This window comes from Somniosus microcephalus, chromosome 11 (assembly GCF_052327205.1).
Source record: "Somniosus microcephalus isolate GS21.2 chromosome 11, FLI_Smic_1.0, whole genome shotgun sequence".
Taxonomy (NCBI): domain Eukaryota; kingdom Metazoa; phylum Chordata; class Chondrichthyes; order Squaliformes; family Somniosidae; genus Somniosus; species Somniosus microcephalus.
The window spans coordinates 119,167,578-119,185,545 of record NC_140997.1 but is presented as its reverse complement, the minus strand read 5'-3'; the positions used below and the strand labels follow the sequence as shown (position 1 = coordinate 119,185,545).

Genomic DNA, 17,968 nt, shown 5'->3' with positions numbered 1-17,968 from the left:
GTGAGTTCAGCTCTGGGAGTGTGGAGTGAGTTCAGAGCTGGGAGTGTGGGGTGAGTTCAGGGCTGGGAGTGTGGGGTGAGTTCAGGGCTGGGAGTGTGGGCTGAGTTCAGGGCTCAGTGTGGGTCGAGTTCAGGGCTGGGAGTGTAGGGTGAGTTCAGGGCTGGGAGTGTGGGGTGAGTTCAGGGCTGGGAGTGTGGGGTGAGTTCAGGGCTGGGAGTGTGGGGTGAGTTCAGGGCTCAGTGTGGAGTGAGTTCAGGGCAGGGAGTGTGGGGTGAGTTCAGTGCTGGGAGTGTGGAGTGAGTTCAGGGCTGGGAGTGTGGAGTGAGTTCAGGGCTCAGTGTGGAGTGAGTTCAGGGCTGGGAGGGTGGGGTGAGTTCAGGGCTGGGAGTGTGGGGTGAGTTCAGGGCTGGGAGTGTGGTGCGAGTTCAGGGCTGGGACTTTGGGGCGAGTTCAGGGCTGGGAGTGTGGAGCGAGATCAGGGCTGGGAGTGTGGGGTGAGTTCAGGCCTGGGAGTGAGGGGTGAGTTCAGGGGTCAGTGTGGAGTGAGTTCAGGGCTAGGAGTGTGGGATGAGTTCAAGGCTCAGTGTGGAGTGAGTTCAGGGCTGGGAGTGTGCGGTGAGTTCGGGGCTGGGAGTGTGGGGTGAGTTCGGGGCTGGGAGTGTGGGATAAGTTCAGGGCTCAGTGTGGAGTGTGTTCAGGGCTGGGAGTGTGCAGTGAGTTCAGGGCTGGGAGTGTGGGGTGAGTTCGGGGCTGGGAGTGTGGGTGAGTTCATGGCTGGGAGAGTGGAGTGAGTTCAGGGCTCAGTGTGGGGCGAGTTCAGGGCTGGGGGTGTGCAGTGAGTTCAGGGCAGGGAGTGTGGCGTGAGTTCAGGGCTGGGAGTGTGGAATGAGTTCGGGGCTCAGTGTGGGGCGAGTTCAAGGCTGGGAGTATGGGGTGAGTTCAGGGCTGGGAGTGTGGGGTGAGTTCAGGGCTCATTGTGGGGTGAGTTCAGGGCTGGGAATGTGGGGCGAGTTCAGGGCTGGGAGTGTGGAGTTAGTTCAGGGCTGGGAGTGTGGAGTGAGTTCAGGGCTGGGAGTGTGGCGTGAGTTCGGGGCTGGGAGTGTGGGGTGAGTTCGGGGCTCAGTGTCGGGCGATTTCGGGGCTGAGTGTGGGGCGAGTTCGGGGCTGGGAGTGTGGGGTGCGTTCAGGGCTGGGAGTATGAGGTGTGTTCAGGGCTCAGTGTGCAGTGAATTCAGGGCTGGGAGCGTGGGGTGAGTTCAGGGCTGGGAGTGTTGGGTGAGTTCAGGGCTGGGAATGTGGGCTGAGTTCAGGGCTGGGAGTGTGCAGTGAGTTCAGGGCAGGGAGTGTGGAGTGAGTTCAGGGCTGGGAGTGTGGAATGAGTTCGGGGCTCAGTGTGGGGCGAGTTCAGGGCTGGGAGTGTGGGGTGACTTCAGGGCTCAGTGTGGGGTGAGTTCAGGGCTGGGATTGTGGGGTGAGTTCAGGGCTGGGAGTGTGGGGTGAGTTCAGGGCTCAGTTTGGAGTGAGTTCAGGGCTGGGAGTGTGGGGTGAGTTCAGGGCTCAGTGTGGAGTGAGTTCAGGGCTGGGAGTGTGGAGTGAGTTCAGGGCTGGGAGTGTGGGGTGAGTTCAGCTCTGGGAGTGTGGAGTGAGTTCAGAGCTGGGAGTGTGGGGTGAGTTCAGGGCTGGGAGTGTGGGGTGAGTTCAGGGCTGGGAGTGTGGGCTGAGTTCAGGGCTCAGTGTGGGTCGAGTTCAGGGCTGGGAGTGTCGGGTGAGTTCAGGGCTGGGAGTGTGGGGTGAGTTCAGGGCTGGGCATGTGGGGTGAGTTCAGGGCTGGGAGTGTGGGGTGAGTTCAGGGCTGGGAGTGTGGGGTGAGTTCAGGGCTCAGTGTGGAGTGAGTTCAGGGCAGGGAGTGCGGGGTGAGTTCAGGGCTCAGTGTGGGGTGAGTTCAGGGCTCAGTGTGGGGTGAGTTCAGGGCTGGGAGTGTGGAGTGAGTTCAGGGCTGGGAGTGTGGAGTGAGTTCAGGGCTCAGTGTGGAGTGAGTTCAGGGCTGGGAGGGTGGGGTGAGTTCAGGGCTGGGAGTGTGGGGTGAGTTCAGGGCTGGGAGTGTGGAGTGAGTTCAGGGCTGGGAGTGTGGAGTGAGTTCAGGGCTGGGAGGGTGGGGTGAGTTCAGGGCTGGGAGTGTGGGGTGAGTTCAGGGCTGGGAGTGTGGTGCGAGTTCAGGGCTGGGACTTTGGGGCGAGTTCAGGGCTGGGAGTGTGGAGCGAGATCAGGGCTGGGAGTGTGGGGTGAGTTCAGGCCTGGGAGTGAGGGGTGAGTTCAGGGGTCAGTGTGGAGTGAGTTCAGGGCTAGGAGTGTGGGATGAGTTCAAGGCTCAGTGTGGAGTGAGTTCAGGGCTGGGAGTGTGCGGTGAGTTCGGGGCTGGGAGTGTGGGATGAGTTCAGGGCTCAGTGTGGAGTGAGTTCAGGGCTGGGAGTGTGGGGTGAGTTCAGGGCTGGGAGTGTGGGGGGAGTTCAGGGCTCAGTGTGGAGTGAGTTCAGGGCTGGGAGTATGGGGTGAGTTCAGGGCTGGGATTGTGGGGGGAGTTCAGGGCTCAGTGTGGAGTGAGTTCAGGGCTGGGAGTGTGGGGTGAGTTCATGGCTCAGTTTGGAGTGGGTTCAGGGCAGGGAGTGTGGGGTGAGTTCAGGGCTGGTAGTTTGGAGAGAGTTCAGGGCTCAGTGTGGAGTGAGTTCAGGGCTGGGAGTGTGGAGTGAGTTCAGGGCTGGGAGTGTGGGGTGAGTTCAGGGCTGGGAGTGTGGGGTGAGTTCAGGGCTCAGTGTGGAGTGAGTTCAGGGCTGGGAGTGTGGGGTGAGTTCAGGGCTGGGAGTGTGGGGTGAGTTCAGGGCTGGGAGTGTGGGGTGAGTTGAGGGCTGGGAGTGTGGGTTGAGTTCAGGGCTGGGAGTGTGGGCTGAGTTCAGGGCTGGGAGTGTGGGCTGAGTTCAGGGCTGGGAGTGTGGTGTGAGTTCAGGGCTGGGAGTGTGGGGTGAGTTCAGGGCTGGGAGTGTGGGGTGAGTTGAGGGCTGGGAGTGTGGGGTGAGTTCAGGGCTGGGAGTGTGGGCTGAGTTCAGGGCTGGGAGTGTGGGCTGAGTTCAGGGCTGGGAGTGTGGGCTGAGTTCAGGGCTGGGAGTGTGGGGTGAGTTCAGGGCTGGGAGTGTGGGGTGAGTTCAGGGCTGGGAGTGTGGGGTGAGTTCAGGGCTGGGAGTGTGGAGTGAGTTCAGGGCTGGGAGTGTGGTGTGAGTTCAGGGCTGGGAGTGTGGGCTGAGTTCAGGGCTGGGCGTGTGGGGTGAGTTCAGGGCTGGGAGTGTGGGGCGAGTTCAGGGCTCAGTGTGGAGTGAGTTCAGGGCTGGGAGTGTGGGGTGAGTTCAGGGCTCAGTTTGAAGTCGGTTCAGGGCAGGGAGTGTGGGGTGAGTTCAGGGCTGGTAGTTTGGAGAGAGTTCAGGGCTCAGTGTGGAGTGAGTTCAGGGCTGGGAGTGTGGAGTGAGTTCAGGGCTTGGAGTGTGGGGTGAGTTCAGGGCTGGTAGTGTGGGGTGAGTTCAGCTCTGGGAGTGTGAAGTGAGTTCAGAGCTGGGAGTGTGGGGTGAGTTCAGCGCTCAGTGTGGGTCGAGTTCAGGGCTGGGAGTGTCGGGTGAGTTCAGGGCTGGGAGTGTGGGGTGAGTTCAGGGCTGGGAGTGTAGGGTGAGTTCAGGGCTGGGAGTGTGGGGTGAGTTCAGGGCTCAGTGTGGGTGAGTTCAGTGCTGGGAGTGTGGGGTGAGTTCAGGGCTGGGAGTGTGGGGTGAGTTCAGGGCTCAGTGTGGGTGAGTTCAGGGCTGGGAGTGTGGGGTGAGTTCAGGGCTTGGAGTGTGGGGTGAGTTCAGGGCTGGTAGTGTGGGGTGAGTTCAGGGCTGGGAGTGTGGAGTGAGTTCAGGGCTGGGAGTGTGGAGTGAGTTGAGGGCTCAGTGTGGAGTGAGTTCAGGGCTGGGAGTGTGGGTGAGTTCAGGGCTGGGAGTGTGGGTGAGTTCAGGGCTGGAAGTGTGGGGTGAGTTCAGGGCTAGGAGTGTGGGGTGAGTTCAGGGCTGGGTGTGTGGGGTGAGTTCAGGGCTAGGAGTGTGGGGTGAGTTCAGGGCTGGGAGTGTGGAGTGAGTTGAGGGCTCAGTGTGGAGTGAGTTCAGGGCTGGGAGTGTGGGTGAGTTCAGGGCTGGGAGTGTGGGTGAGTTCAGGGCTGGAAGTGTGGGGTGAGTTCAGGGCTAGGAGTGTGGGGTGAGTTCAGGGCTGGGTGTGTGGGGTGAGTTCAGGGCTAGGAGTGTGGGGTGAGTTCAGGGCTGGGGTGTGGTGAGTTCAGGGCTGGGAGTGTGGGGTGAGTTCAGGACTGGGAGTGTGGTGTTAGTTCAGGGCTGGGAGTGTGGGGCGAGTTCAGGGCTGGGAGTGTGGAGCGAGCGAGTACAGGGCTGGGAGTGTGGGGTGAGTTCTGGCCTGGGAGTGTGGGGTGAGTTCAGGGGTCAGTTTGGAGTGATCAGGGCTGGGAGTGTGGGATGAGTTCAGGGCTCAGTGTGGAGTGAGTTCAGGGCTGGGAGTGTGGGGTGAGTTCGGGGCTGGGAGTGTGGGGTGAGTTCGGGGCTGGGAGTGTGGGGCGAGTTCATGGATGGGAGTGTGGAGTGAGTTCAGGGCTGGGAGTGTGGGCTGAGTTCAGGGCTGGGAGTGCGGGCTGAGTTCAGGGCTGGGAGTGCGGGGTGAGTTCAGTGCTGGGAGTGTGGTGTGAGTTCAGGGCTGGGAGTGTGGGGTGAGTTGAGGGCTGGGAGTGTGTGGTGAGTTCAGGGCTCAGTGTGGGGTGAGTTAGGGGCTGGGAGTGTGGTGTGAGTTCAGGGATGGGAGTGTGGGGCGAGTTCAGGACTGGGAGTGTGGGGTGAATTCAGGGCTCAGTGTGGGGTGAGTTCGGGGCTGGGAGTGTGGTGTGAGTTCAGCGCTGGGAGTGTGGGGCGAGTTCAGGACTGGGAGTGTGGGTTGAATTCAGGGCTCAGTGTGGAGTGAGTTCAGGGCAGGGAGTGTGGGGTGAGTTCAAAGCTGGGAGTGTGAAGTGAGTTCAGGGCTCAGTGCGGAGTGAGTTCAGGGCTGGTAGTGTGGGGATGAGTTCAGGGCTGAGTGTGCGGTGAGTTCGGGGCTGGGAGTGTGGGGTGAGTTCAGGGCTGGGAGTGTGGGGTGAGTTCAGGGCTCATTGTGAGGTGAGTTCAGGGCTGGGAGTGTGGAGTAAGTTCAAGGCTGGGAATGTGGGGCGAGGTCCGGGCTGGGAGTGTGGCGTGAGTTCAGGGCTGGGAATGTGGGGTGAGTTCAGGGCTGGGAGTGTGGGGTGAGTTCAGAGTTGTGAGTGTGGAGTGAGTTCAGGGCTGGTAGTGTGTGGTTAGTTCAGGACTGGGCGTTTGGGGTGAGTTCAGGGCTGGGACTGTGGGGTTAGTTCAGGGCTGGGAGTGTGGGGTTAGTTCAGGGCTGGGAATGTGGGGTGAGTTCAGGGCTGGGAGTGTGCAGAGAGTTCGGGGCTCAGTGTGGGGCGAGTTCAGGGCTGGGGGTGTGCAGTGAGTTCAGGGCAGGGAGTGTGGCGTGAGTTCAGGGCTGGGAGTGTGGAATGAGTTCGGGGCTCAGTGTGGGGCGAGTTCAAGGCTGGGAGTATGGGGTGAGTTCAGGGCTGGGAGTGTGGGGTGAGTTCAGGGCTCATTGTGGGGTGAGTTCAGGGCTGGGAATGTGGGGCGAGTTCAGGGCTGGGAGTGTGGAGTTAGTTCAGGGCTGGGAGTGTGGAGTGAGTTCAGGGCTGGGAGTGTGGCGTGAGTTCGGGGCTGGGAGTGTGGGGTGAGTTCGGGGCTCAGTGTCGGGCGATATCGGGGCTGAGTGTGGGGCGAGTTCAGGGCTGGGAGTGTGGGGTGAGTTCAGGGCAGGGAGTATGAGGTGTGTTCAGGGCTCAGTGTGCAGTGAATTCAGGGCTGGGAGCGTGGGGTGAGTTCAGGGCTGGGAATGTGGGCTGAGTTCAGGGCTGGGAGTGTGGAGTGATTTCAGGGCTGGGAGTGTGGAGTGATTTCAGGGCTGGGAGTGTGCGGTGAGTTCAGACTTGGGAGTGTGGAGTGAGTTCAGGCTTGGGAGTGTGGAGTGAGTTCAGGGCAGGGAGTGTGGAGTGAGTTCAGGGCTCAGTGTGGAGTGAGTTCAGGGCTCAGTGTGGGGTGAGTTCAGGGCTAGGAGTGTGGGGTGAGTTCAGGGCTGGGAGTGTGTGTGAGTTCAGGGCTCAGTGTGGAGTGAGTTCAGGGCTGGGAGTGTGGGGTGAGTTCAGGGCTCAGTGTGGAGTGAGTTCAGGGCTGGGAGTGTGGGGTGAGTTCAGGGCTCAGTGTGGAGTGAGTTCAGGGCTGGGAGTGTGGGGTGAGTTCAGGGCTGGGAGTGTGGTGTGAGTTCAGGGCTGGGAGTGTGGGGTGAGTTCAGGGCTGGGAGTGTGGGCTGAGTTCAGGGCTCAGTGTGGGTCGAGTTCAGGGCTGGGAGTGTAGGGTGAGTTCAGGGCTGGGAGTGTGGGGTGAGTTCAGGGCTGGGAGTGTGGGGTGAGTTCAGGGCTGGGAGTGTGGGGTGAGTTCAGGGCTCAGTGTGGAGTGAGTTCAGGGCAGGGAGTGTGGGGTGAGTTCAGTGCTGGGAGTGTGGAGTGAGTTCAGGGCTGGGAGTGTGGAGTGAGTTCAGGGCTCAGTGTGGAGTGAGTTCAGGGCTGGGAGGGTGGGGTGAGTTCAGGGCTGGGGAGTGTGGGGTGAGTTCAGGGCTGGGAGTGTGGTGCGAGTTCAGGGCTGGGACTTTGGGGCGAGTTCAGGGCTGGGAGTGTGGAGCGAGATCAGGGCTGGGAGTGTGGGGTGAGTTCAGGCCTGGGAGTGAGGGGTGAGTTCAGGGGTCAGTGTGGAGTGAGTTCAGGGCTAGGAGTGTGGGATGAGTTCAAGGCTCAGTGTGGAGTGAGTTCAGGGCTGGGAGTGTGCGGTGAGTTCGGGGCTGGGAGTGTGGGGTGAGTTCGGGGCTGGGAGTGTGGGATAAGTTCAGGGCTCAGTGTGGAGTGAGTTCAGGGCTGGGAGTGTGCAGTGAGTTCAGGGCTGGGAGTGTGGGGTGAGTTCGGGGCTGGGAGTGTGGGTGAGTTCATGGCTGGGAGAGTGGAGTGAGTTCAGGGCTCAGTGTGGGGCGAGTTCAGGGCTGGGGGTGTGCAGTGAGTTCAGGGCAGGGAGTGTGGCGTGAGTTCAGGGCTGGGAGTGTGGAATGAGTTCGGGGCTCAGTGTGGGGCGAGTTCAAGGCTGGGAGTATGGGGTGAGTTCAGGGCTGGGAGTGTGGGGTGAGTTCAGGGCTCATTGTGGGGTGAGTTCAGGGCTGGGAATGTGGGGCGAGTTCAGGGCTGGGAGTGTGGAGTTAGTTCAGGGCTGGGAGTGTGGAGTGAGTTCAGGGCTGGGAGTGTGGCGTGAGTTCGGGGCTGGGAGTGTGGGGTGAGTTCGGGGCTCAGTGTCGGGCGATTTCGGGGCTGAGTGTGGGGCGAGTTCGGGGCTGGGAGTGTGGGGTGAGTTCAGGGCTGGGAGTATGAGGTGTGTTCAGGGCTCAGTGTGCAGTGAATTCAGGGCTGGGAGCGTGGGGTGAGTTCAGGGCTGGGAGTGTTGGGTGAGTTCAGGGCTGGGAATGTGGGCTGAGTTCAGGGCTGGGAGTGTGCAGTGAGTTCAGGGCAGGGAGTGTGGAGTGAGTTCAGGGCTGGGAGTGTGGAATGAGTTCGGGGCTCAGTGTGGGGCGAGTTCAGGGCTGGGAGTGTGGGGTGACTTCAGGGTCAGTGTGGGGTGAGTTCAGGGCTGGGAGTGTAGGGTGAGTTCAGGGCTGGGATTGTGGGGTGAGTTCAGGGCTGGGAGTGTGGGGTGAGTTCAGGGCTGGGAGTGTGGGGTGAGTTCAGGGCTCAGTGTGGGGTGAGTTCAGGGCTGGGAGTGTGGGGTGAGTTCAGGGCTGGGAGTGTGGAGTGAGTTCAGGGCTCAGTGTGGAGTGAGTTCAGGGCAGGGAGTGTGGGGTGAGTTCAGGGCTGGGAGTGTGGAGTGAGTTCAGGGCTGGGAGTGTGGGTGAGTTCAGGGCTGGGAGTGTGGGTGAGTTCAGGGCTGGAAGTGTGGGGTGAGTTCAGGGCTGGGAGGGTGGGGTGAGTTCAGGGCTAGGAGTGTGGGGTGAGTTCAGGGCTAGGAGTGTGGGGTGAGTTCAGGGCTGGGGGTGTGGTGAGTTCAGGGCTGGGAGTGTGGAGTCAGTTCAGGGCTAGGAGTGTGGGGTGAGTTCAGGGCTGGGTGTGTGGGGTGAGTTCAGGGCTAGGAGTGTGGGGTGAGTTCAGGGCTGGGGGTGTGGTGAGTTCAGGGCTGGCAGTGTAGGGTGAGTTCAGGACTGGGAGTGTGGTGTTAGTTCAGGGCTGGGAGTGTGGGGTGAGTTCAGGGCTGGGAGAGTGGTGCAAGTTCAGGGCTGGGAGTGTGGGCTGAGTTCAGGGCTGGGAGTGTGGAGTGATTTCAGGGCTGGGAATGTGCGGTGAGTTCAGACTTGGGAGTGTGGAGTGAGTTCAGGCTTGGGAGTGTGGAGTGAGTTCAGGGCAGGGAGTGTGGAGTGAGTTCAGGGCTCAGTGTGGAGTGAGTTCAGGGCTCAGTGTGGGGTGAGTTCAGGGCTAGGAGTGTGGGGTGAGTTCAGGGCTGGGAGTGTGGGGTGAGTTCAGGGCTGGGAGTGTGGGGCGAGTTCAGGGCTGGGAGTGTGGGGGGAGTTCAGGGCTCAGTGTGGAGTGAGTTCAGGGCTGGGAGTGTGGGGTGAGTTCAGGGCTGGGAGTGTGGGGTGAGTTCATGGCTGGGAGTGTGGGGTGAGTTCAGGGCTCAGTTTGGAGTGGGTTCAGGGCAGGGAGTGTGGGGTGAGTTCAGGGCTGGTAGTTTGGAGAGAGTTCAGGGCTCAGTGTGGAGTGAGTTCAGGGCTGGGAGTGTGGAGTGAGTTCAGGGCTGGGAGTGTGGGGTGAGTTCAGGGCTGGGAGTGTGGGGTGAGTTCAGGGCTCAGTGTGGAGTGAGTTCAGGGCTGGGAGTGTGGGGTGAGTTCAGGGCTCAGTGTGGAGTGAGTTCAGGGCTGGGAGTGTGGGGTGAGTTCAGGGCTGGGAGTGTGGTGTGAGTTCAGGGCTGGGAGTGTGGGCTGAGTTCAGGGCTGGGAGTGTGGGCTGAGTTCAGGGCTGGGAGTGTGGGGTGAGTTCAGGGCTGGGAGTGTGGGGCGAGTTCAGGGCTGGGAGTGTGGGGGGAGTTCAGGGCTCAGTGTGGAGTGAGTTCAGGGCTGGGAGTGTGGGGTGAGTTCATGGCTGGGAGTGTGGGGTGAGTTCAGGGCTCAGTGTGGGGTGAGTTCAGGGCTGGGAGTGTGGAGTGAGTTCAGGGCTTGGAGTGTGGGGTGAGTTCAGGGCTGGGAATGTGGGGTGAGTTCAGGGCTCAGTGTGGGGTGAGTTCAGGGCTGGGAGTGTGGGGTGAGTTCAGGGCTGGGAGTGTGGGGTGAGTTCAGGGCTCAGTGTGGGTCGAGTTCAGGGCTGGGAGTGTAGGGTGAGTTCAGGGCTGGGAGTGTGGGGTGAGTTCAGGGCTGGGAGTGTGGGGTGAGTTCAGGGCTGGGAGTGTGGGGTGAGTTCAGGGCTGGGAGTGTGGGGTGAGTTCAGGGCTCAGTGTGGAGTGAGTTCAGGGCTGGGAGTGTGGAGTGAGTTCAGGGCAGGGAGTGCGGGGTGAGTTCAGGGCAGGGAGTGTGGGGTGAGTTCAGTGCTGGGAGTGTGGAGTGAGTTCAGGGCTGGGAGTGTGGAGTGAGTTCAGGGCTCAGTGTGGAGTGAGTTCAGGGCTGGGAGGGTGGGGTGAGTTCAGGGCTGGGAGTGTGGGGTGAGTTCAGGGCTGGGAGTGTGGTGCGAGTTCAGGGCTGGGACTTTGGGGCGAGTTCAGGGCTGGGAGTGTGGAGCGAGATCAGGGCTGGGAGTGTGGGGTGAGTTCAGGCCTGGGAGTGAGGGGTGAGTTCAGGGGTCAGTGTGGAGTGAGTTCAGGGCTAGGAGTGTGGGATGAGTTCAAGGCTCAGTGTGGAGTGAGTTCAGGGCTGGGAGTGTGCGGTGAGTTCGGGGCTGGGAGTGTGGGGTGAGTTCGGGGCTGGGAGTGTGGGATGAGTTCAGGGCTCAGTGTGGAGTGAGTTCAGGGCTGGGAGTGTGCAGTGAGTTCGGGGCTGGGAGTGTGGGGTGAGTTCGGGGCTGGGAGTGTGGGGTGAGTTCGGTGCTGGGAGTGTGGGTGAGTTCATGGCTGGGAGAGTGGAGTGAGTTCAGGGCTCAGTGTGGGGTGAGTTCAGGGCTGGGGGTGTGCAGTGAGTTCAGGGCAGGGAGTGTGGCGTGAGTTCAGGACTGGGAGTGTGGAATGAGTTCGGGGCTCAGTGTGGGGCGAGTTCAAGGCTGGGAGTGTGGGGTGAGTTCAAGGCTCAGTGTGGAGTGAGTTCAGGGCTGGGAGTGTGCGGTGAGTTCGGGGCTGGGAGTGTGGGGTGAGTTCGGGGCTGGGAGTGTGGGATGAGTTCAGGGCTCAGTGTGGAGTGAGTTCGGGGCTGGGAGTGTGGGGTGAGTTCGGGGCTGGGAGTGTGGGGTGAGTTCGGTGCTGGGAGTGTGGGTGAGTTCATGGCTGGGAGAGTGGAGTGAGTTCAGGGCTGGGAGTGTGGGCTGAGTTCAGGGCTGGGAGTGTGGGGTGAGTTCAGGGCTGGGAGTGTGGGGTGAGTTCAGGGCTGGGAGTGTGGGGTGAGCTGAGGGCTGGGAGTGTGGGGTGAGCTGAGGGCTGGGAGTGTGGGGTGAGTTCAGCGCTCAGTGTGGGGTGAGTTCAGGGCAGGGAGTGTGAGGTGAGTTCAGGGCTGGGAGTGTGAAGTGAGTTCAGGGCTCAGTGTGGAGTGAGTTCAGGGCTGGGAGTGTGGGCTGAGTTCAGGGCTAGGAGTGTGGGGTGAGTTCAGGTCTGGGAGTGTGGGGTGAGTTCAGGTCTGGGAGTGTGGGGTGAGTTCAGGGCTGGGAGTGTCGGGTGAGTTCAGGGCTGGGAGTGTGGGGTGAGTTCAGGGCTGGGAGTGTGGAATGAGTTCGGGGCTCAGTGTGGGGCGAGTTCAGGGCTGTTACTGTGGAGTGAGTTCAGGGCAGGGAGTGTGGAGTGAGTTCAGGGCTCAGTGTGGAGTGAGTTCAGGGCTGGTAGTGTGGAGTGAGTTCAGGGCACGGAGTGTGGAGTGAGTTCAGGGCTCAGTGTGGAGTGAGTTCAGGGCTGGGAAAGTGGAGTGAGTTCAAGGCGGGGAGTGTGGAATAAGTTCGGGGCTGGGAGTGTGGGGTGAGTTTCGGGCTGGGAGTGTGGGGTGAGTTCAGGGCTGGGAGTGTGGTGAGTTCAGGGCTGGGAGTGTGGGGTGAGTTCAGGTCTGGGAGTGTGGGGTGAGTTCAGGGCTGGGAGTGTCGGGTGAGTTCAGGGCTGGGAGTGGGGTGAGTTCAGGGCTGGGAGTGTGGAATGAGTTCGGGGCTCAGTGTGGGGCGAGTTCAGGGCTGTTACTGTGGAGTGAGTTCAGGGCAGGGAGTGTGGAGTGAGTTCAGGGCTCAGTGTGGAGTGAGTTCAGGGCTGGTAGTGTGGAGTGAGTTCAGGGCACGGAGTGTGGAGTGAGTTCAGGGCTCAGTGTGGAGTGAGTTCAGGGCTGGGAAAGTGGAGTGAGTTCAAGGCGGGGAGTGTGGAATAAGTTCGGGGCTGGGAGTGTGGGGTGAGTTTCGGGCTGGGAGTGTGGGGTGAGTTCAGTGCTGGGAGTGTGGGGTGAATTCAGGGCTCATTGTGGGGTGAGTTCAGGGCTGCGAGTGTGGCTCGAGTTCAGGGCTGGGTGTGGGGGGCAAGTTCAGGGCTGGGAGCGTGGTGTGTTCAGGGCTGTGAGTGTAGGCTGAGTTCAGGGCTGGGAGTGGGGTGAGTTCAGGGCTGGGAGTTCTTATGTTCATTGATAAATAGACATTCTTATTATGAACACAGCTAGCTTTTGCTAGTTACTTTATTGAGCACATGTGGACTAGGTACAGTATCTGTAGAGGCTTCAATCTTGACTGCTGCCTTGTGGGTAGCCTAGTGCCTCATGGGTAATGTAGTCTTAATATATATACAGCTGGGCCGTGTCGTCTTATACATACAGCTATATACAGCTCTACACAGCTCTACAGCTCCACCTAGTGTCCACTATAGAATGACATGTTATTGATCATTGCATCCCCCTTTCTTTGAGGTTGAACAAAATCAATATCAATCAACTTTCAAGAAAACAATAAAGATAATATCAGTAACACTTTTGTTAGTGCTCTATAAACATAAACATTTTCAAAACAGTGAACACATTTTCAAAGCTTTACATTGTATTCAAAGATTAAGTCTATCAGGCTCTTTTACTTCACGTGTGGATCTTCTCAACACGGGTAAGTCTGATGTGTCTTCATGAGATTGTTCTGGCGGTGAATGACAAGATGCAGTTGTGGCATTGTCATCGATCTGCTCTTGTATAGATCGAGGTCTCCTTGCGATCTTTGCTTGGAGAGGGTTTCAGTGTTTCCTTCACTCTTCATGCCATAACTCTCAATGTAGTCAATGCACTCTCGAAAAACTGCTGGCAGCTGGATCCCATCATACAGCATAGTCCTCTCAGCAGCCTCGGCTAATGGAACACCAAAGATTGGCCTGAGGGAAGAAGGAGTATCCACCGGAACTGCTTCCTGCCCTGGTGCAGGCTTCTTCTTTTTCTTTTTCTCTTTCCACTGCTTAACAACATCTGCTGCGGTTATATCTTTGGACTTTTTCTCCTTGTGTTTTTCCTCTTTGTGCTTTTCTTCCTTTGGCTTCTCTTTGACCTTAAAGTCTTTTTCTTTCTTCTTGGAGAAACTAGGCTTTTTGAAGACATGGATACCCTTTGGCCTTTTCATCCTTGATGGGCTCTCTGCTTCATCACCTGAGTCATCTGGTCTGCTTATGGCACAGTTTATACAGTAGACTCTCTTGACCAGTTCTAAGTCTTCACAAGCTTTGTCACCTAGTATTGAATCAAGTCTTTCAGCCACAACAGAAAACATGAGATGATGCACTTTGTCTTTGACTGTCACTTTAAGTCTGCATACACCTAAGCTATCTATTTTCTGTCCATTATAGCTCTTCAGTAGTACTGACTTTTTCTGTATTTTGGGCTTTTCTTTCATATTTTTTATGTCACTCATACTGATTAAGTTTGCTTTTGCCCCAGTGTCCAGTTTCAATGTAACTAATGCTCCATTTATCTGCAGTGGGATCATCCATTTGTCCACTTTTACTGCATTGACTTTATGTCAGCATTGTCCATTTCTGAGGGCTGCACATTTTCTGTATCTTTTTTGATATCGTCACATGACACCATTCCTACAAAAAATGTCTCACTTAAATCAGTGTCCTCAATTACATGAACTCGTTGCCCTTTCTCAGTTTTTACTTTTGAAAAGCATTGTTTGGCAAAGTGATTCTTTCCATTACACTTCGTGCACATTTTTCCAAACGCTGGGCATTGTCTTAACTGGTGTTTGTAACCACAGCGTTTACAATTAAAAATTTCATCCTCCGATTGCATTTCATTTCTGTTCTGCTCACGTTTCTTCCCATTGTAGGACACAGCACCGACAGCAGCATTATCACTCATTACAATCGCATCATTATTGATTTCACTGAAAGTCTTCGCGTGCTTTCGAGCTAGCTCGCTGGCTTGGCATATTTTCACCGCATTTTCCAAATTTAGTTCGGTTTCTCTCAACAGACGTTCCCTGACTTTTTTTATCATGAATACCAAACACAATCTGGTCACGAATCATGGATGCTTTGAGCTCAGAGAAATTACATGTCTGTGCTTTCAGTTTCAGATCAGTTATAAAGCTATCAAAAGTCTCATTTTGTTGCTGTGTCCGAGAACGGAAGATGTATCTTTCATAGGTCTCATTCTTTTTGGGAGAGCAATGTGCATCAATTTTTTTTAGCACATCTTCTAATTTTTCTCTGTTCTCCTCTGGATTAAATACAAATGTATTAAATACCTCTATCGCCTGTGGGCCTACAACCGTAAGCTGCAAAGCTATCTTCCTTGCGTCTGGCTTCGTACCGAATCCGATGGCTGCAATGTAGAGTTCGAATTGTTGTTTAAGAGTCTGCCAATTATAGTCGATGTTTCCTGTGAGTTTCAAATGCTCTGGTGGCTTCAAATTCTCCATGTCGCTTTTCACAATTTTCAGCAGATCTTCACCACCCTGGTACCATCTTATGTTCATTAATAAATAGACATTCTTATTATGAACACAGCTAGCTTTTGCTAGTTACTTTATTGAGCACATGTGGACTGGGTACAGTATCTGTAGAGGCTTCCATCTTGACTGCTGCCTTGTGGGTAGCCTAGTGCCTCATGGATAATGTAGTCTTAATATATATACAGCTGGGTAGTGTAGTCTTATACATACAGCTATATACAGCTCTGCGGCTCCACCTAGTGTCCACTATAGAATGACATGTTATTGATAATTACAGGAGTGTGGGGCGAGTTCAGGGCTGGGAGTGTGGGGTGAGTTCAGGGCTGGGAGTGTGGTGAGTTCAGGGCTGGGAGTGTGGGGTGAGTTCAGGGCTGGGAGTGTGGGGTGAGTTCGGGGCTCAGTGTGGGGCGAGTTCAGGGCTGGGAGTGTGGAGTGAGTTCAGGGCTCAGTGTGGAGTGAGTTCAGGGCTGGTAGTTTGGAGTGAGTTCAGGGCAGGGAGTGTGGACTGAGTTCAGGGCTCAATGTGGAGTGAGTTCAGGCTGGGAAAGTGGAGTGAGTTCAAGGCGGGGAGTGTGGACTGAGTTCAGGGCTCAGTGTGGAGTGAGTTCAGGCTGGGAAAGTGGAGTGAGTTCAAGGCAGGGAGTGTGGACTGAGTTCGGGGCTGGGAGTGTGGGGTGAGGTCAGGGCTCATTGTGGGGTGAGTTCAGGGCTGGGAGTGTGGCTCGAGTTCAGGGCTGGTAGTGTGGGGCAAGTTCAGGGCTCAGTGTGGAGTGAGTTCAGGGCTCAGTGTGGGGCGAGTTCAGGGCTGGGAGTATGGAGTGAGTTCCGGGCTGGGAGTGTGGGGTGAGTTCAGAGCTTGGAATGTGGGGCGAGTTCAGGGCTGGGAGTTTGGGGTGAGTTCAGAGCTGGGAATGTGGGGCAAGTTCAGGGCTGGGAGTGTGGAGTGAATTCAGGGCTGGGAGTGTGGGGTGAGTTCAGGGCTAGGAGTGTGGAGTGAATTCAGGGCTGGGAGTGTGGAGTGAGTTCAGGGCTAGGAGTGTGGAGTGAATTCAGGGCTGGGAGTGTGGAGTGAGTTCAGGGCTAGGAGTGTGGAGAGAGTTCAGGCCTGGGAGTGTGGAGTGAGTTCAGGGCTGGGACTGTGGTGTGAGTTCAGGGCTGGGAGTGTCGGGTGAGTTCAGGGCTGGGAGTGTGGGGTGAGTTCAGGGCTCAGTGTGGGGTGAGTTCAGTGCTGGGATTGTGGGTTGAGTTCAGGGCTCAGTGTGGAGTGAGTTCAGGGCAGGGAGTGTGGGGTGAGTTCAGGGCTGGGAGTGTGGGGTGAGTTCAGTGCTGGGATTGTGGGGTGAGTTCAGGGCTCAGTGTGGAGTGAGTTCAGGGCAGAGAGTGTGGGGTGACTTCAGGGCTGGGAGTGTATGGTGAGTTCAGGGCTGGGAGTGTGGGGTGAGTTCAGGGCTCAGTGTGGAGTGAGTTCAGGGCAGGGAGTGTGGAGTGAATTCAGGGCTCAGTGTGGGGTGAGTTCAGGGCTGGGAGAGTGGGGTGAGTTCAGGGCTGGGAGTGTGGGGTGAGTTCAGGGCTGGGAGTGTGGGGTGAGTTCGAGGCTCAGTGTGGGGTGAGTTCAGGGCTGGGAGTGTGGGGTGAGTTCAGGGCTGGGAGTGTATGGTGCGTTCAGGGCTGGGAGTGTGGGGTGAGATCAGGGCTCAGTGTGGGGTGAGTTCAGGGCTGGGAGTGTGGGGTGAGTTCAGGGCTCAGTGTGGAGTGAGTTCAGGGCAGGGAGTGTGGAGTGAATTCAGGGCTCAGTGTGGGGTGAGTTCAGGGCTGGGAGTGTGGAGCGAGTTCAGGGCTGGGAGTGTGGGCTAAGTTCAGGGCTGGGAGTGTGGAGTGAGTTCAGGGCTTGGAGTGTGGGGTGAGTTCAGGGCTGGGAGTGTGGAGCGAGTTCAGGGCTGGGAGTGTGGGCTAAGTTCAGGGCTGGGAGTGTGGAGTGAGTTCAGGGCTTGGAGTGTGGGGTGAGTTCAGGGCTGGGAGTGTGGGGTGAGTTCAGGGCTGGGAGTGTGGAGTGAGTTCAGGGCTGGGAGTGTGGAGTGAGTTCAGGGCTGGGAGTGTGGGGTGAGTTCAGGGCTGGGAGTGTGGAGTGAGTTCAAGGTTGGGATTGTGGGCTGAGTTCAGGGCTGGGAGTGTGGGGTGAGATCAGTGCTGGGAGTGTGGGGCGAGTTGAGGGCTGGGAGTGTGGGGTGAGTTCAGATCTCAGTGTGGGGTGAGTTCGGGCCTGGGAGTGTGGGGCGAGTTCAGGGCTGGGAGTGTGGGGCCAGTTCAGGGCTGGGAGTGTGGGGCCAGTTCAGGGCTGGGAGTGTGGGGCCAGTTCAGGGCTGGGAGTGTGGGGCCAGTTCAGGGCTGGGAGTGTGGGGCGAGTTCAGGGCTGGGAGTGTGGGGCGAGTTCAGGGCTGGGAGTGTGGGGCGAGTTCAGGGCTGGGAGTGTGGGGCGAGTTCAGGGCTGGGAGTGTGGGGCGAGTTCAGGGCTGGGAGTGTGGGGCGAGTTCAGGGCTGGAAGTGTTGTGTGAGTTCAGGGCTGGGAGTGTGGAGTGAGTTCAGGGCTGGGAGTATGGGGTGTGTTCAGGGCTCAGTGTGGGGCGAGTTCAGGGCTGGGAGTGTGGGGCGAGTTCAGGGCTGGGAGTTTGGGGTGAGTTCAGGGCTGGGGGTGTGGGGTGAGTTCAGGGCTGGGATTGTGGGGTGAGTTCAGGGCTGGGAGTGCACGGTGAGTTCATGGAGAGGAAAGACTCAACGCTGGTCTCTTTCTTCGTTAAAACTAAGAGTTGTCGAGGTGATCAGCCATGACTTGACGGAGGAAGAGCTTCCAATGCACAGCAGCGCCACCACCAGTGTGAAATGAGCGACCGATTTGGCGGCTTTTACAATAATGATTCACAGAGTCAGAACGGGAAAGAGACACTGACAGACGTTAGGCCGGCTCTGAGCCTTAAAAGGGAAGCAGATGTGCATCAGACTGTCCCGGCAGCTATATCCTTTTTTAATTGCCCCGGCTCAGGGCCGCAGCCTACTCCCAGGCAACAGTAACCCTGAGGGAGCCCTCCTCGGGTCCCTCCTTCAAGATTTAGACAGATGTGCAACTTGTGCTTCATTGGGCCAGCTTGAATGAAGTGGCGGGCCAGCTACGGCTGGCGGGCCGCCTTTTGTCCATCCCTGGTTTAGTACTGCTGTCTAAAAAAGACAATCGTTATTGTAAATACACCTGTGCTGACCCATACCCAATTTGAAAGGTGCTATTAAATCTGTTGTGGTCAGTCTTAACTCTAGAATTTTCTTGTTAACAAGTACTCCTGTGTGTTTCTGGAATTTCCATTTCCCTGAAAGTTAGTCTCTAATTCCCATTCCTTGTCTTGCCTGCAGAGACTGGCCAAGGCTGCGGAGCTGTTTCAGAAGGAGCATCGTTGGCAAGACGATATTAAGGTATGACCATTTCAGTTTTACTCTGTCCCGACAGGGATCTCTATTCCCTCGTCCATGTTCAGGGTCTGTCATCTTACACCCCGATGGGTTTACCCGCAGTGGGAGTATGTGCCTTGCGCATTGGTTGGATGTGGAGATACTGTTACAGAGCAGCTTTATCCAGTATTACAAGGAACTAGGGACAAACATGCTGCAACAGATTTACGGCTGAGAATTAAATGAGTCATT

At 57.5% G+C, this 17,968-nt stretch overlaps 1 protein-coding gene across 1 annotated transcript in view; it reads left to right on the top strand.

The window, feature by feature from the left end:
- The window catches only part of LOC147110843 (voltage-dependent calcium channel subunit alpha-2/delta-2-like), a 2,842,873-nt gene that overhangs the window by 601,414 nt on the left and 2,223,491 nt on the right, over positions 1-17,968 (top strand). The window contains exon 4 of the mRNA XM_085999971.1: positions 17,681-17,740. Within this exon, the coding sequence (XP_085856097.1) occupies positions 17,681-17,740 (60 nt within the window). The remainder of the gene's footprint in view (positions 1-17,680; positions 17,741-17,968) is intronic.